Genomic DNA, 16,437 nt, shown 5'->3' on the forward strand with positions numbered 1-16,437 from the left:
CGTTCTTTTTGGAAAGGATGTGGAGAGAAGCGCCGTCAAATCTTGAAGCCGCCGGCGGATCTGGATGACGATGGATCTGGACTCCCGTAGCTCGAATCCTTCGAGAGAGAAGGAGGAACAGATGCAGCGGTTCTTGATGGAGGAGAAATGGCAATCGACGGCAAAAAAATGAATGCAGTTCTGACTATCCGAGGAAGAAGACAAGGCAGAGAGAAGGCACAGTGGGCAAAGATGAAGAGTGGAAGAGAGGAGTGCTGGACGCTGAGAAGAGGAAGAGGGAGAGGCAGCGATCAACAGTGGGGGTGAGAAAGGATAGAGGATGGAGATGCTAGGAATAATGAGAAGTTGCAGAGAGGGAAGCGATGCATGAGAGAAGAACTGGAGATAGATTTGGGAGGATGGGGGATGAATTTGAAATTTTAAAAATTAAACAAGGGTAAAATTGTAAAAGATTAGTGTCTCGTAAATTATGTTTTAGTGTCTCAATTATTAGGAGGTACACAAATTTAGTATCTTCATGTCTATCGGTATTTTTTTTTGTGTTTATCAAAAAATTATGTCTTAATAAATCAAACAGAAGACGCGTATCACCATGTCTAAAGAGACACGGAGACCAACCAAACACTACCTTAAGTATTAACACGCGCTAACGCGCAGAAGATCAACGTGAAATGGAGGACCAACTCGAACTGAACCCTAACTCGTTCAATAGACTCACTGAGTCCCGCGCGCTACCGCACTCGTTAAAAGAAGTCGACGACAATGACGACACGCTTGTTCTTAGCTCGCATGCCCTCGCTGCACTCAAGGAGTTCCTCTCCGAGCAGCAGAGCCACCACTCCGTCACTGCAGAAGGAGAAACTGCAACCACCGTCGAAGAATCCAAGGTTTCTCTGGTTTTGGAGGATTTGAGGTTGAGTCAGTTCTGCTACATAAAAAATATAATTAAAAGACGAGTCTTCTATATATAAAAAATGTAAATGGATATATATCTTTTTTATTAGCAGTTATGATTTGTTTTTATCATTTTTAATTTGAATCTTTTTCTTTGATAATGTATTTCTTTGAGGTCATAAAAGTACTTAATCTACTCATGACCAAAATCTTATTCCAAAAACAATAATAATTGATAATTTGACAATGAAACAACTAAAGCTTTTTCTTTTCTTTTTAATATAATAAAGCTGTTTTTTTGTTTTATATATTTTTTCTATTATAGTTCTATTTAATTATTTTAATTTCATACAAGTTAGCAATTGCTCAAAATTTCATGATATAAATATAAAAAGGTATTTTATGCTTTTTATTTTAGAATAAAAATTTCCAATAACAACATAATCTATTACTTTTGAATTAGCCACTGTTATTATTACCGAGGCCAATTTTATTTTGTTTGGTACCTAACTTTTGCCTAAATTACTTTTTATAGTAACTTTAAAATATTTAAAATTTTTTAACTTTTATACTTTTAAATTTAAAATTAATTATTTTACCTATTTTAGTAATTAGACAATACTTTTTAGTCACCATAGCAAACACCTATTACTGATATCTTCTTTAAATATATTACTCTTTTCTTATCTACCTAGTTAATTATGTAAATTATACTTAAATTATTAATTAGTGTAAAAATAAAAGAATACTATTAGTGTTTGAAAAAATAATATAATATAATTTAATATAGAATAAAGTACTTTTTTATTTTCAATATTTGAGTAAAATAATAAAAATTCAGAACATCATTCATATTTTTACATCACTTATAAATAACAACATAATATAATACTTTATAACATTTTTTTTACAGCAATTTTTTTCATTTAGCTAAAAGATTTCATATACTTTTTCAAATAATATTAATGTTTCTTTATTTTATACAACAGATAATATCCTAAAATAATTACATTTACCTTATTATAATTTTTATTTGTTTTGCCCGCGCGTTGCGCGCGGGTTCCTTGCTAGTTGTGTCTTAATAAATCAAACACTAACAAAAGACACGTGTGACCATGTCTCTTACCATGTCTAAAGAGACACGGAGACCAACCAAAAACTACCTTAAGTATTAACACGCGCTGACGGGCAGAAGATCAACGTGAAATGGAGGACCAACTCGAGCTGAACCCTAACTCGCTCAATGGACTCACTGAGTCCAGCGCGCTACCGCACTCGTTAAAAGAAGTCGACGACGATGACGACGCGCCTGTTCTCAGCTCGCATGCCCTCGCCGCACTCAAGGAGTTCCTCTCCGAGCAGCAGAGCCACCACTCCGCCGCTGCAGAAGGAGAAACCGCAACCGCCGTCGAAGAATCCAAGGTTTCTCTGGTTTCGGAGGATTGGAGGTTGAGTCAGTTCTGGTACAGCGCGGAGACCGCGAAGACCATAGCTGAAGAGGTCCTCAAGCTCTGCAATGGCAGCGTCAATTCTCCCGTTGCCTGCATCGCTTGCCCTACCCTCTTTGCTTATCTCAAGGTAATTCATTATTTCTCTTGTTTTCCTTTTTTTATTTTAAATTTTAGAATTTCAGTTAATTTTTTTTTTCAATGTTCATTTGGGTTCAAATGTTACTGATTTGTGATAAAAGTGCAAAGCTAATGTTTTTAATCAAATGTTTAAATTTTTCGGTGAGTATAGATTTTTATTATTATTAGTCACTTTCATTGGGAAATAGTTTGGAAATATGCGATGTGTTAAGCTTCAAGTTCTGCATTGTTTTATCTTCAATATTAATATTAGTGTAAGTGTAGTGTAGAGGATTGATTATCTTGGTGAAGAATTGAAGATGATAGTTACAACTTTAAACCCCTTTTGAGCGAAGAAATCAATGAGCAATAATGCCTCAGTTGTAATAATGATAAAATGTATGTTGATGTGGTTTGTTGAGTTGTTTTAATTTGTTTGATGCCATTTCTGAGTTCTTGTTTTTGCTTTGTCAGATATTTAAAAAATTTTCCTTTCTTGAATCTTCAGAACATAGATCCTAATGTTCCTGCACAACTTCTTGAGTATGACAAACGTTTTGAGCAGTACGGAAGTGATTACACATTTTATGACTACAATCACCCTGAGGAGTTGCCACCGGAGTTGAAGCATTCCTTCAAAATAGTAGTGGCAGATCCTCCTTACTTGGTGAGAGTTAAATTGATTGCTGAAATTTTATTTGCTGAAAAATGAATGAGGATCCATTGTCCTATGTATATATATATAGTACAAGTTATTTCAGTTTTGAAAACCTTGAGCTGGTTGATGATCTTATTGAGTTCATTGCTTTGGTAACAGAGCAAAGAGTGCTTGGAGAAAGTTGCTGAAACAATTTCTGTGCTCATAAAACCCGGAGAATCATTTTTGCTTCTACTCACAGGTATCAACAGATTTATTCCTGTTATCTTTCGTATCAAAGCACTCGAACCCATAGTTTATTCATGGAGTTCATCCATGAAAATTTCCACCCAATTTTAACCCCCGTTTGAAGATAGATTAATTCTTGTACTTCAATTAATTGCAGGTGAAGTGCAGAGAGAAAGGGCAGCTGAGATATTGGGATTGCATCCTTGTGGTTTTAGACCTCAGCACTCGAGCAAACTTGGAAATGAGTTTAGGCTATTCACAAACTATGACCCTGGAACAAGACTAGGAGGGTGGGAAAGATAGGTATTTATGTCCCAGTAGCTTCTCGCACACTGAATTATCTCATGTATGCTATAGATTTTGTCTTGATATAATTGTGGTCAGTTCCTGGGTTATGCACTATGAAGATGAAAGAGTTGGAATCTGGTTCACAGTGCTTCAGTTTGCCGATTTCACATTGTTTGGCACCAATGAAGCTGGTTTTCTTGGAATGATGATCAAATACAAACCAATATTTTCTTTTGTGGCGTGAATGTTGCCTGAGTATCTTGAACAAGGAGCATAATTTTGACTTTGCTGATTAAGCTATTGTACTAATGCTTACCAAGAATCTTAGTTTTGTTCATGTATTGAACAGTTAGTTGTATTAGATTGTGAGACAATGGTTTCTTTATAGCCAAACTTCCACTCTTTTTCTGGTAGTGGAAGGTTGAGATAAATCTTTGAGCTAACCAATCTAATCTCAGTTTACATACTTTGTTGCTTGCAAATGATTTTAATGATACTTAACCTTCGTGCAGATTGTTGAAATGAGATATCTACAATTGCATGACACAGATTTGATATTAGAAATGCTAAATATATGTTCTTCAACCATTTAGAGCCTTTTTTTTTTCTTCTCTCTATTATTTGTACATGTCTAAGAGACTAAGAATCAGGTTTATATTCCTTATAGACAAAGGGTTTAACTATTTACATAAAAGAAACAAATGTCCTTATGCTCTTGGCATGATGTGCACAATAATCACTTACACTTCCTATTAATGCTCTTCAAATTAAGCCATCCATATTATTTAGAAAAATAATTATAAAAAAAAAAAAAACTGAGTTTCTCATAAATATGTATTATTGACTTACCCCAATAATTCACGCCATAGGATTCATTGTATCAAATTCACAATTTAGTAGAAATTTCAAAATGAAAAAAAAAATGTTGCACATTTACCATTATATATACATTTACCAGACAGTCTTTGAAGTTATCATTGTATGTTGGAGAAGTTTGAGAACCAGACAACCAGTTACAAATTTTTGACTTCGATATTATTAAAACACCACGGCTGTGCTTAGTGTAACTTGATTCAGCCCTTAACTGTCAAGTCCTAACTAAACTATCAATTTTAATTAGGAAAGGTTATAATTCAGTTCTATCTTTAATTATTGATAGTAAAAAAAAACGTTAAGGATATATATATATATATATATATATATATATATATATATATATATATTTGACACCAGAGTAATGATACAAAGATTGCACATTAATTTTAATGCAATAATACAAACCTAGAAGAAAACATACAGGATTTACTTTCTAATTTCTTCACATACACATTATTAACTAACTGCTCTTATGTGACAACATTGCAACATCTGCAATTCATTTTAGGATTGTAGCACATATATATGGTTCACATACATCAAACTTATTCTTACATATTAAGTATATAGTTGAAACAACCAGTTTTGATGATTTACACTCTTGATTCAGAAAGTGATGACTGATCATGCATTAACTGCACTTGTTTGTGTCTCTTTGGTATCCTTCTTGATAGGTGGTTTCACAATAAGGATTGGAACTTTTGCATTATGAGCACAATAGTCACTTACACTTCCTATAAACAATCTGCAACCACAGACAACAAGCATGATTCATGTGTTTTGTCTTTCATTTCATCTCAACACAAATCACAACTATTTAAATATTTCTTGCATGAAATGATTTAGTAGGTTGATTAGAATATTAGTACCTTGAAATAGTGCCAAGACCCCTGCTACCAACAACAAGAAGATCCACATGCACTTGCTCTGCAGCTTGACATATCATTTCTCTTGGATCTCCCCTTAGAATTACTGTTTCTGCTTTCACCTATTTATTCCACAGATTTATGTGTAATACAGCAATATATGTTAATTAGAAATGCATGATTTAGATATTTACCTTCTTGTCTTTGCACATGTGCAACCCACGTGAGAGTATGGCTGCAGATGCTTCTTCCTGTGATTTCCTCACGTAATCCTCAACTGATATTGCAAAAATTGTTGTCAATAATATAATTCTCATTATAATTATTGTCATTAAATATACACTCACATACAGTTGTTTAATAAGTTTAATTAAATAAGTATTTAACGATTTTTAATTATCAACTTCACATAAAAACAACTGTGTCACCTAATAATAATTAATAAGTATGCAATTAGAAGTAGATTATGAATGACAAACCATTAGGACCAATGATAGGGTAACCATACTCAGCAAATCTTGGTTGAACATGAACAAGAAACACCATTCCTCCTTCATTCTCAACCATCCCTGCATGTGCTTCTTCTGCTGTTGAAGCATAACACTTAGAAGCCATGTTCTCAAATAGGTTTTCTAGGGCCCATTTAAGTGCATAGAAGCTTCCCTCACTCTCATCAATTGCCACCATCACCTTCATCTTCATCCTCCTCTCTTCCCTACCACCACCACCCCCACCTTCTTCAACAACTTTGGTAGTAGTAGCACTCGTTTTCTCCATCATACTAATTCAATTCACACACTCTTTGCTTCTTTCTTTGTTATGCCTATGTTATTTTATATGTATGCTATTAACACTATGCACATATATGTAACATATAATGCACACTAATAAGGTGATAAAAACATGCCATCTTGTAATGATTATTTGGCCCCTATCTCTTTGCCAAGGGCTTTTGTGTCATTTCATTTTGTAAATGTTTTTCAGACCTGGCAGCTTCTGCTGTGTGCAAATGTTGGATGCACGTAGAAAATTGAGAATACGTGTAATGTTGCTACCATGCGTGTTAACGATAATGTTGCATGCAAAAATGGCACAGGGATAAACACTATTTTGTTTATTCTTTTTTTTTTTTTTTTGGGCATAAGTTTGATAGAATTTCATTCGTGAGTGTATTTCAATTGTTCAATATAAATTACCAGATATTTGACACGGTTTGCAAGCCAACATGGGACCTTAATTTTCATGGAACAAAAAAATTCTGAGGTCTTATACGTTATTGTTATTTAATTTATAGATGTTGATCATCATTCTTATTCAATTGTTTTTTCTTTTTATATTTATGTTAAATATGTATAGAGTTGTCATTCACTTCCATAAGCTCTGATTTCAAACTTCAGAATGTAATTTATATAATTTATAGAAGAGAAAACTATTTTAAAAAAAAATATATATAAAGTTTTTAAGAATACTTAGATATAACATTAATAAAAAAAAAAATAAAAATAAACTAGCAACAAAATGACAAAAAGCCAATGAGTAATAGCTCAAATAGCATAGTCTCCCCATACTCAATTAAAAGGTTGCGAGTTCGAATCTCCTATTTTTTGGTAAAAAAAAATGACAAAAAAAAACTTTTTTTAATTCAAAAACTAAGCCAAATTAAACACCCTAAATCATAACAACAAATAAAAAAGAAAAAGTAGCAAAATAAACCACAACACAGTACAACAAATTTTCATATGTGCATCCCTTATTAATTATTACAAATCATTGAAAATGAAACTAGTTACACTGCTTATATATGGAGTAGGCATGAAGCGAATCCAAACACAACCGAAAGAGAAAGTCTTTTAAAAAAAAAAGAAGTCATATACTAAGACTTGAAGACATACATAAAAATATATAACATGACTGAAACATAAGCAGAAAATGGCATTAGTGTTGCTTTTTAGTTTGATCCTCTGGTGGTGGCTTCACAATAACGATTGGGATTTTGACATGATGAGCACAATAATCGCTTACACTTCCAAGGAATGCCCTGCCACACCAAATGTAACAAAATTAATTAAAACCATACATAGTGATATAATTGAAATTAAAATAATTATTATATTAAATAACATAATTAATTAACTAATTAAGAGGAACAATACTAACCTTTTGATTGTGCCAAGGCCACGGCTACCTATGACTAGAAGATTAACATTCATTTGCTCTGCGGCTTGACAAATCATTTCCCTTGGATCTCCATTCAAAATTATACTTTCTGCTTTCACCTGTTTGCAGTTACATTAATAATAATAATAATAAATTATTTTAATCTTCATCGTTTGCCGACAAATTTTAATTTTATCTTTACTATTTTAAAGGTTTTATTTCAATTTTAGAAAATTTTAAACAAATTCAATATTATCTTATAATTAAATTTGACTCGAATAATTACCAAAAATTTTTTACATTAATAATTATTAGTAGGTCAATTTTATTTACGTATTGAAATCAAATATTATATTGACTCTTGAATATACTAATTGTTTGTAGCAATTTTATCTACGGAATAACATTCAATCTATTTAAAACTTTTTAAAACTAAAATAAAATGCTTAAATCGTTAAGTCAAAATTAGAGTTTAACTCGAGAACCAAAAATAATCCTTTATCCTAATAATAATATTGGCACCTTAGTGTAACTTTTTCATTCTAATAGTGCACCTTTTAATTTCTTATATTTAGTTTTATCTCTTTCTATTGTTATGGCTATGATAGACCCGACTGAGAATTTTACCATCTTATCCTTGCACATCTTGGAGGCTTTAGAAAGAATAGCTGCGGATCTTTCTTCCTGGGCTTTCCTAACAGATTCCATAACAGCAGTTGCAGGATAAAATGCTGTAAGTTGAAGGAAAAGAAAATAAAAACATTGAATAAATGCTTATAAAATAGAGATTAATATTATCTATATTTAATTATTTTCAAGCAGCTGGAGTAGCTCAGTTGGTTAGAGCGTGTGGCTGTTAACCACAAGGTCGAAGGTTCAAGCCCTTCCTCTAGCGATAATTCCATATAAAAACTAAACATAATAATAATTTCATCTTTTTTACACTAATGAAAAGTTAATAGAAATAAAATAAGGATTAGGGTAGAAACCAGCTCCAGCGACTCCAACAGGGTAGATATGTTGTTGGAATTTGGGTTGAACATTAACAAGATACACCATTATGCTGCCTTCTTCATTGTTATTATCATTATTATCAATGGATATGTTGCTGAAGAAGTTATCAAGGGCCCATTTTAGAGCATAGAAGCTTCCCTCACTCTCATCTATGGCCACCATCGCCTTCATCTTCATCCTCCTATCTTCTACACCACCACCTTCCTCCATTATTTTCTTTAATTTGTGTGCGTATATCATATGTGAACAATAATAACACTACTACAACTCTTTTATTTCATATGCTATTATGACACTTTTGTCCCTCTTTTAGAGCCCATGAAAAACAAAAGAATAATATAATGGTTCTACATTATTATTATTATTATTCATAAATGATATTATTTATTTTCTTAATTATTGTCTTTCAAATAAAATTTAATGCTTTTAGAAAATATTTATCCCCAAACTCAAAACAAGCATATCCAGGTTCATGAATATATATTGGATAACTTTGTAGGTCCAAATAAATAAATAAATAAAATAAATAAACTTAAGACTTTGTTTTTGTGTGACTCTTTAGTCTTTGCTGAGGACTGTTTGATACCTGGCAGCAGCAAAGGCATATGCATGCATGAAGATTCACTACGTGTAAGACATTGAAGAAAAGTGTTGCCAATAATGGCTTTGCACAACAGAAGAAACGTTAAATTTTAAAAGACAAATAATAATAATTGATATTAAAATACATCCTTTATTTGCCATGTCTATATGACGCAACCCAAATATATCCTTTAAAAAGACACTTATTAGGCCATTAGAAATTTATCCATTGTTGAATCTATCCATGTCTATAAGCAAGGATGCTAGTAGTATATTATTCCACAACAAAGAATTATATTATATATAGAGTAAAGGACATTTTCGTCCTTAACCTTTTTTTTCGCGGACATTTTCGTCCTCAAGCAATAGAAAATACATTAAAGCCCCTGACCCTTGAAAAATGTGGACATTTATGTCCTTCCGTTGAATTCAGCCGTTTGCACTGAACGGAAAAGGCTGAGCTGGCAGAAGTGGCGCTGAAGTGGCACGTAACGGAGGCCAGGTGGCATGGAGCATTTCGTAACAGGACGTATAAGTCCCTGGAGACGCAGCATTTCGTAACAGGACGTATAAGTCCCTGGAGACGAAAACGACACCGTTTCGTCTCCTCCCTCATCTGCCCTTTTCTTCTTCCTCGGTCCCTTTTCCCTTCCATTCTTCTTCCTCAGCCCCTGCCACCATCACCGCCGTACAGCGGCGCCTCCGTCAGCCACCATCAACGCCGGCAACCTCCTCCTTCCTCTCTTTTCGCGTCTTCTTCCCTTTCTCACTCCCTTGCTCCCATTAGTCTCTTTCTCTTGCCATTATCCAGCATTGGGATTTCAATCTGAGCAGATTGTCATATGGCTTCCCATTATCCCAGGTCTCAAGTGCTGCAAACTCATCATTGTGCTTCTCAAACAGATCGGCAGCTCGCAACAATATCCTTTACCTTTCCTATACAAAATCAAAGTAAACATAAAGGGATTTTAACTGGATAATCATACAAAGATTATATACTAATAAAAAGAATAAAATAAAGGTCCAATGGTATGAATTACATAGGCTGTCATCTTAGGCCATGGCCCTTGATCAAATGCCTTTCTTGCGGCTGCAACTGCTCTATCAACATCTTCAGAGTGACCCTCAGCAACATGAGTAATCACTTCCCCTGTTCTTGGATCCAAGGTTGGAAAAGTTTTACCTGATACCAAAGAGGAACCCCAACACTATAGTAAGATACCCCCACAAAAAAACTTCAAAACACTTTTTTTCTTCTTGGCAGTCAAAGATGCAAACTTTATGATTTTCATGTCCAACTATAGTGGAAAAAACAAAATCAACAACAAAGCACGCAGTGTCCTTCTCCTTGATCTATGAAGGGGGAAAAGTAAAAAACATTCCATGTGAATCTGATTGAAATTTTCACTCCCCATCAGAAGAAAAGCAACATCCCAAAGGTCAATTTCAACAATTTTCTCGCAAAACAAACAAAAACAACATGGGAAAAAAAAGGAAAAAAGAGTTCACATTTACAATTATGCAAATTGAGGACCCTCAAGTATGTGAAACCATTGGCAATGACGTCAAGGTTGGAGGAAAACCCTAACCCCTCGAGATTTGAGACTAATTTTTACATAGAGGCGGCGGCGCGGCGGTAGTGGGTCGCCGAGAAGGTTGTCGCGGACGAACGGTAGGTGGAAGGAGACGCGAAAAGAGAGGAAGGAGGAGGTCGCCGGCGTTGATGGTGGTTGACGGAGGCGCGGCTGTGCGGCGGTGATGGAGGCAGGGGCTGAGGAAGAAGAATGGAAGGGAAAAGGGACGAAGCAAGAAGAAAAGGACAGATGGGGGAGGAGACGAAACGGCGTCGTTTTCGTCTCCAGGGACTTATACGTCCTGTTACGAAATGCTCCGTCTCCAGGGACTTATACGTCCTATTACGAAATGCTCAATGCCACCTGGCCTCCGTTACGTGCCACCTCAGCATCACCTCTGCCAGCTCAGCCTTTTCCGTCCAGTGCAAACGGCTGAATTCAACGGAAGGACATAAATGTCCACGTTTTTCAAAGGTCAGGGGCTTTAATGTATTTTCCATTGCTTGAGGACGAAAATGTCCGCAAAAAAAAAGGTCAGAGACGAAAATGTCCTTTACTCTTATATATAATATTAATTATTAGGTAGTATTCATCGCGACAACTACATAAATACGAAGATTTCGAACTGCTGTCACAAATTCTATATGAACGTAGTCACACCAAAAACGTAGAAATTTAGATGTTGATAATTGTTAAATAATTTAATCAATTTAATTAAATTATTATTTAACAATTTTTATCCATCAACTTCATATTATATTAACTACACTTGAATTATTTTCACCCACCCAAAAAGTTACATATGCATATTTGTTCGGTAACTAACTATGATGCACAGAGACAGACACTGATACGGGATACACGATACGACACAGGACATGTCAATACGCAAATTTTAAAATTTTGCATGACACGGAGACACGTATATATATAAAATATAAAGTATTTTTTAGATAAATTGTAATGATATTTTGATATTTTATTGATATTAAAATATAAATTAAAATTTTTAATTATTTTTAATATTTTATTTCAATTATATCAAGTATTTAAAATATTTTTTGTTTTAATAAATAATAATATATACTATATCTAAATTTATTTTAAGAATATATGTTAAGAATAAGACTGGACACGCCGACACGTGATGGTATTTAGGTGTGTCTAGGTATGTCCGGAGAAAAATGTTTTATTTTTTATTAAGATACAGTTGAACACATCATACACACGTGTCGTCGAACAAGTATCGGTGAGTGTCGTGTCCAAAATGTGTCCGACATACGAATACGACAACTCAGCGAAGTGTCCATGCTTCGTAAATAACAAAGAATTTGGAAATCAAAAGTGGCAATAAGCTCCCACAAAAAAAAAGTTGGGTGATACCTATAAAGATACCTCAAATAGTTAAGTGGTCTTAGACAATTATTTATATATAATAGTTTCAAGTATTTATAGAACTAAAGGCCAAAAAAAAAAGTATTTATAGAAATAAGCAATTAAGGTTATTAGGATTCATCTATATGTAGTTATGATATTGGAAGATATATTATTATCATCATTGGTGATGCCTTTTCTAATGTGAATCGCAAATATTGTGTGCAAGAATGCAAGATAGAATTAATCCAAATTTCTATTGGGCTTATACTTTAACTTAACTTATAAAGGTTATATTTTATGTTTGAAAAAAAACTAATTATTTATGTTTAAAAAATCTTTTAATAATGTATTGTTATTAATATTTAGTGCATGTTTGCATTTTTCTTAATTTGCTCGATTTCATGGGCACATTATTTGTGTACCTTTATTAATTGCAGTTTGACATTATGATAAAGTTCATGAATAATCTAAACGATTTTATATGATATATCCTCCATATGACATATACAAAACCTTAAACAAATGATATGATTATGCGAATTAGAATCATTACTTTTCGATGTGACCTGTTCTAACTGCTTTCTTCTCGAATTACATATAAGAGACTGTGAAAAAATATATGTCAAGTGCAAATAAAAAAGTAACATGTTAAATAGATGATTGATGGACTGGCCATGAAAATAGGGGATAGAAGATCCACCAAATTTTGGGAGAATATCTGGCTGCAAATGAAAAAGTTTAAAGCCTCCTTTTTGAAACTATTTTTGATTTCAAACCAAAGAGGATCAGTAATTGGGGATTGTGGATTTTGAGATGGAATAGAGTGGGTTTGGCACTTATAGTAGAGAAGAGAACTGAGACAATGGGAGACAGATACACTGAACCAACTGCTTAATGTCTTACAATCTGTTAGATTGATAACGGATGTGCAAAACAGAGTGGTGTAGAAATTTGATAAGGAAGGCGTTTATTCTACTAACTCGTTTGTACAGGTTTTGCAGGAAGAGACTTTGGATGAGGAGCTTCTGAGATTCAGGTTCACCAAAGGATGTATGGAAAGGTCTAGTTCCGCCTCGTGTGGAGCTATTTGCGTGGTTTGCTTTGGTAGGCCGGGTCAACACAAAGGACCGACTAAGTAGACTGGGAATCCTACAACAGAATGATTTGATGTGCGTGCTGTGCAAGAAAGATGTTAAAACTATACAACATTTATTTATTACATGTGAGTACTCTTGGCAGGTGTGGTGTGCTTGGATCTCGGCATTTGGACAGACATGGTTTGTCCCTGTTACGTTGAAAGAGCACTTTGAAAGTTGGAGATATGTGCCAATGAGAAAAGAGAGGCACAAGCATTAGCTAGTTGGGTTCTTCTCAGTTATATATATGGATTATCTGGTTACGCAGGAACGATATCATATTTCAGAGTAAGACAACAGAAATTGGTGACTGTGTGGAGCAATCATTCTCATGTGCTAAGGAATGGTGTTGTAACTAACTCATGTTGTTGATGGCTATGCCGGAGATAACATAGGAGTTGTTATGTTTTTATCACTCTTGTAACTGGCTACAATGCTCCACTTTAGTGTTGAGCTTTTACTTTCAAAAAAAACTTATGACCTGTTCTAATGTCTATTTAAACCAGTGTATGTGTATAAGACACATCACCATATAAATCGAAGATAATGACATATCCAAATATTTTCTACCCTCCAAAAAATAAATATCTTAAAATCCAGTTTTTGACGGTTGATAATGTAGCTTATTTTCTTTTATTTTTTAGTATTTTAATGTTTTTTAGACTGGTTTTTTAATTTTGTTCGTTGTACACGACTTCAATGCATGTATTATTTGATTGTCGATATTTTGATTTGAATCATTTTGATTCATCATTTTCTGTTATCTGTAATCGATGTATTTCTTTTCTTTAATATTTTAAAAAAAAATTTTGGTCTATTATCAATGCATGTGTTGTTGAATGTTTTCGTTTTCTTTGAAATACATAAAAAATTTTGTGATAGCTGCAGGTTTAAAGGTCTCTACTATCTCTAGTCATATGCGGTAATTTTCAAACACCTAATAGAATATAAACTAGATCCACGAGTATTTCTCCATTTTTTGTTCTTCATCTTTTGGTCTCTATTGCTTTTCTATGAAACTCAAAAGTTGGTTAGTGGGTTTTACCGGTGGTGTGTGGTTGTCGCTGCCGAATTGTTGCCTTCCCTCTGTATCATCTATATCGGAAGATCCCATCTTCTCTGCATCTTCATTTTACTTCTTGGAGGGGTGTAATCGGTTTGGTTTGGTTTGATTTTGGATCGAAAACCAACCGAACCGACCTATTTGATTTTCTAATGACATTAACCGTTCGGTTTGCTGTTTGTGACACAATCGAACCGAACTGAACCGAACTAACAGAGGTTTGGTTCAGTTGGTTTTTTCGGTTTTTTTAAAGCCAATAAACCGAATTTAAATGACCATAAAATAAAGTTTAAAACAATCAATAAACTAAAATAACAAGAGTACATCACATCCAAATTCAATACAATTTCAACTTGTTCCAACAATTACACATAAAAACAAAGACAATTAGAAATGTCTAACAAACAACAAAAATAAATACACTTTAAAACTAAATAAAAATCGAAACAGCCATTTTAGTCTTTAAAACTAAAGAAAATCCAAAACAGCCACCCTGCTTAATCTGAATTCACACCAGATTCATCATCATCTTCTCCGATTAGTGCAATTTCTACAAAAACAAAACAAAGAAATCAATATAGATTATAAATTATAAACATAAGCTATGAAAGGAACTTTAAATTTCTATTTTGCATACCTAATTCAAGACAAGAGTCAACACAAAAGATCATAGTTCTACTTTTCTAGTTCATAAATCTTCGTCAAACAGGTTACAAGCTAATTTAAAAGAAAATAAATGACAAACTATTGCAATTCGGCACCAACAACTTGATAGTAAGAACGTAATTACTCGACCAACCCACAACCAGATCCCAATTCAACAATCTTCTTGCCCTGGAGAACAAGCATCCCGAAATCAACAGAATGCTTTAAAAACTTCCCCAATACAACTCTACTATCCCACATCACTGATCCAGTTACTCTAGGCGTGCCCTTCATATCAAAAGTTTAAATAGGTATAACTGTGAGCTTAATTCAACAATCATCAATTCATGTTACATCAATTTTACTAACTATATAAATTTTAATTAGTAGCTTGAAAAGATAAAAGCTGTTTAACGAGGATCCAAGTTTATACACACTGAATCCCAAACCAAGAAATATGAAGCAATTCACAAATTAAGCACAAACCAGCAAACTCATTTTCCTAATTAAGCACAAACCAGCAACAACAATCAAAGACAAAAATTTTAGTCAAACTCATTTTCGTCTTGTAACTTTTGTTGTGACTTATATTTATATTTTTCTTTGTTGTCTCCCTCTTATTAATATGATATCTGAAAAAATATCCATTTTTTTTTATAATATTGGTGTTCGAATTATGTAGGAAATAGTGTGATGGGTTGAAGTTTCGGTTCATGCACTGTATGCCATATTTGGTGATTTTCAGATAGCTAAATATAATTTTCAAATACATAATACATATGTTTTCTTTCCGTTCCTTATTTTTGTTTCCTAATTTTATTTCTGGATAATTTTCTTTGTGTTAGTTTTGATTATTAATCCATTTGTTTCTTTATCTTTGTTTTGTGTTAATTTGTGTCGATTCAGATGGTGTTGTAATCGATCTGATGGTGGTTTGATTTGAAGAGTCCAAAACTTATTGATTTTGTTGATCTGTTAAAACAATATCGATCATCGTACCTGAATTTAATCTGATGTTGAGACTATTCTTTTTTTTACCATTCACTCTCGCTATGGATGTTTTAATTTCATGTTATACACTATTTTTTTTTAATAACAATTATGGTTGGATTTTTTGTTATAACCTGTTAAATTGCAAATGTCAACCCATAAAAAATATATTAGAATCGTTATCAAGAAAAGTTTTTCCAGTCTTTCATTTTTTACATTGAAATTTTTTTAGCAGAGTTATTTTGCGAAATGTAATCTCTAAATAATGGCAAAGTAATTTTCCTCACCAAAAGCGTACCAAAGTTGCTCCCATTCTTGTCCCACACGTTCACTTGAAGACAACATCCAACCTTTTTTATTTAATGACATAATAATCTAAAATTATACTCCATATTTATAACATTTCTTTGTTTGTTTATATAATTTGCATCTCAAGCACAGGTAAATGTTTTTTCAAAGTATATATAACAAGAACAATAGGAATCGAAATCGCTAAATAACAGCTCAGTTAAAGATTTAAA

The 16,437-nt window shown here is 33.3% G+C and overlaps 3 protein-coding genes and 1 non-coding gene across 4 annotated transcripts; 2 read left to right on the top strand and 2 right to left on the bottom strand.

Annotated features, from left to right (window-relative positions):
• Positions 1-2,001: 2,001 nt before the first annotated feature.
• Positions 2,002-4,083, top strand: LOC112728600 (uncharacterized). The gene is made up of 4 exons (XM_025778814.3): positions 2,002-2,472; positions 2,971-3,129; positions 3,280-3,361; positions 3,506-4,083. Exons 1-4 carry the CDS (start codon positions 2,101-2,103, stop codon positions 3,649-3,651), a joined length of 759 nt encoding a protein of 252 aa, XP_025634599.1. The 5' UTR covers positions 2,002-2,100; the 3' UTR covers positions 3,652-4,083.
• Positions 4,084-4,874: 791 nt separating this feature from the next.
• Positions 4,875-6,256, bottom strand: LOC112728601 (uncharacterized). The gene is made up of 4 exons (XM_025778815.2): positions 5,858-6,256; positions 5,573-5,655; positions 5,382-5,500; positions 4,875-5,257 (listed from the first exon to the last, which is right to left on the bottom strand). Exons 1-4 carry the CDS (start codon positions 6,156-6,158, stop codon positions 5,137-5,139), a joined length of 624 nt encoding a protein of 207 aa, XP_025634600.1. The 5' UTR covers positions 6,159-6,256; the 3' UTR covers positions 4,875-5,136.
• An 830-nt stretch (positions 6,257-7,086) lies between these two features.
• Positions 7,087-8,999, bottom strand: LOC112728604 (universal stress protein PHOS34). The gene is made up of 4 exons (XM_025778820.2): positions 8,525-8,999; positions 8,163-8,266; positions 7,536-7,654; positions 7,087-7,416 (listed from the first exon to the last, which is right to left on the bottom strand). The coding sequence occupies exons 1-4, from the start codon at positions 8,787-8,789 to the stop codon at positions 7,314-7,316; spliced, it is 591 nt and encodes a 196-aa protein (XP_025634605.1). The 5' UTR covers positions 8,790-8,999; the 3' UTR covers positions 7,087-7,313.
• On the top strand, positions 8,357-8,430 carry TRNAN-GUU (transfer RNA asparagine (anticodon GUU)). Its single transcript has one exon. It is a non-coding gene; the product is annotated as a tRNA-Asn (tRNA).
• Positions 9,000-16,437: the final 7,438 nt, after the last annotated feature.

This window comes from Arachis hypogaea, chromosome 12, assembly GCF_003086295.3.
Source record: "Arachis hypogaea cultivar Tifrunner chromosome 12, arahy.Tifrunner.gnm2.J5K5, whole genome shotgun sequence".
Taxonomy (NCBI): domain Eukaryota; kingdom Viridiplantae; phylum Streptophyta; class Magnoliopsida; order Fabales; family Fabaceae; genus Arachis; species Arachis hypogaea.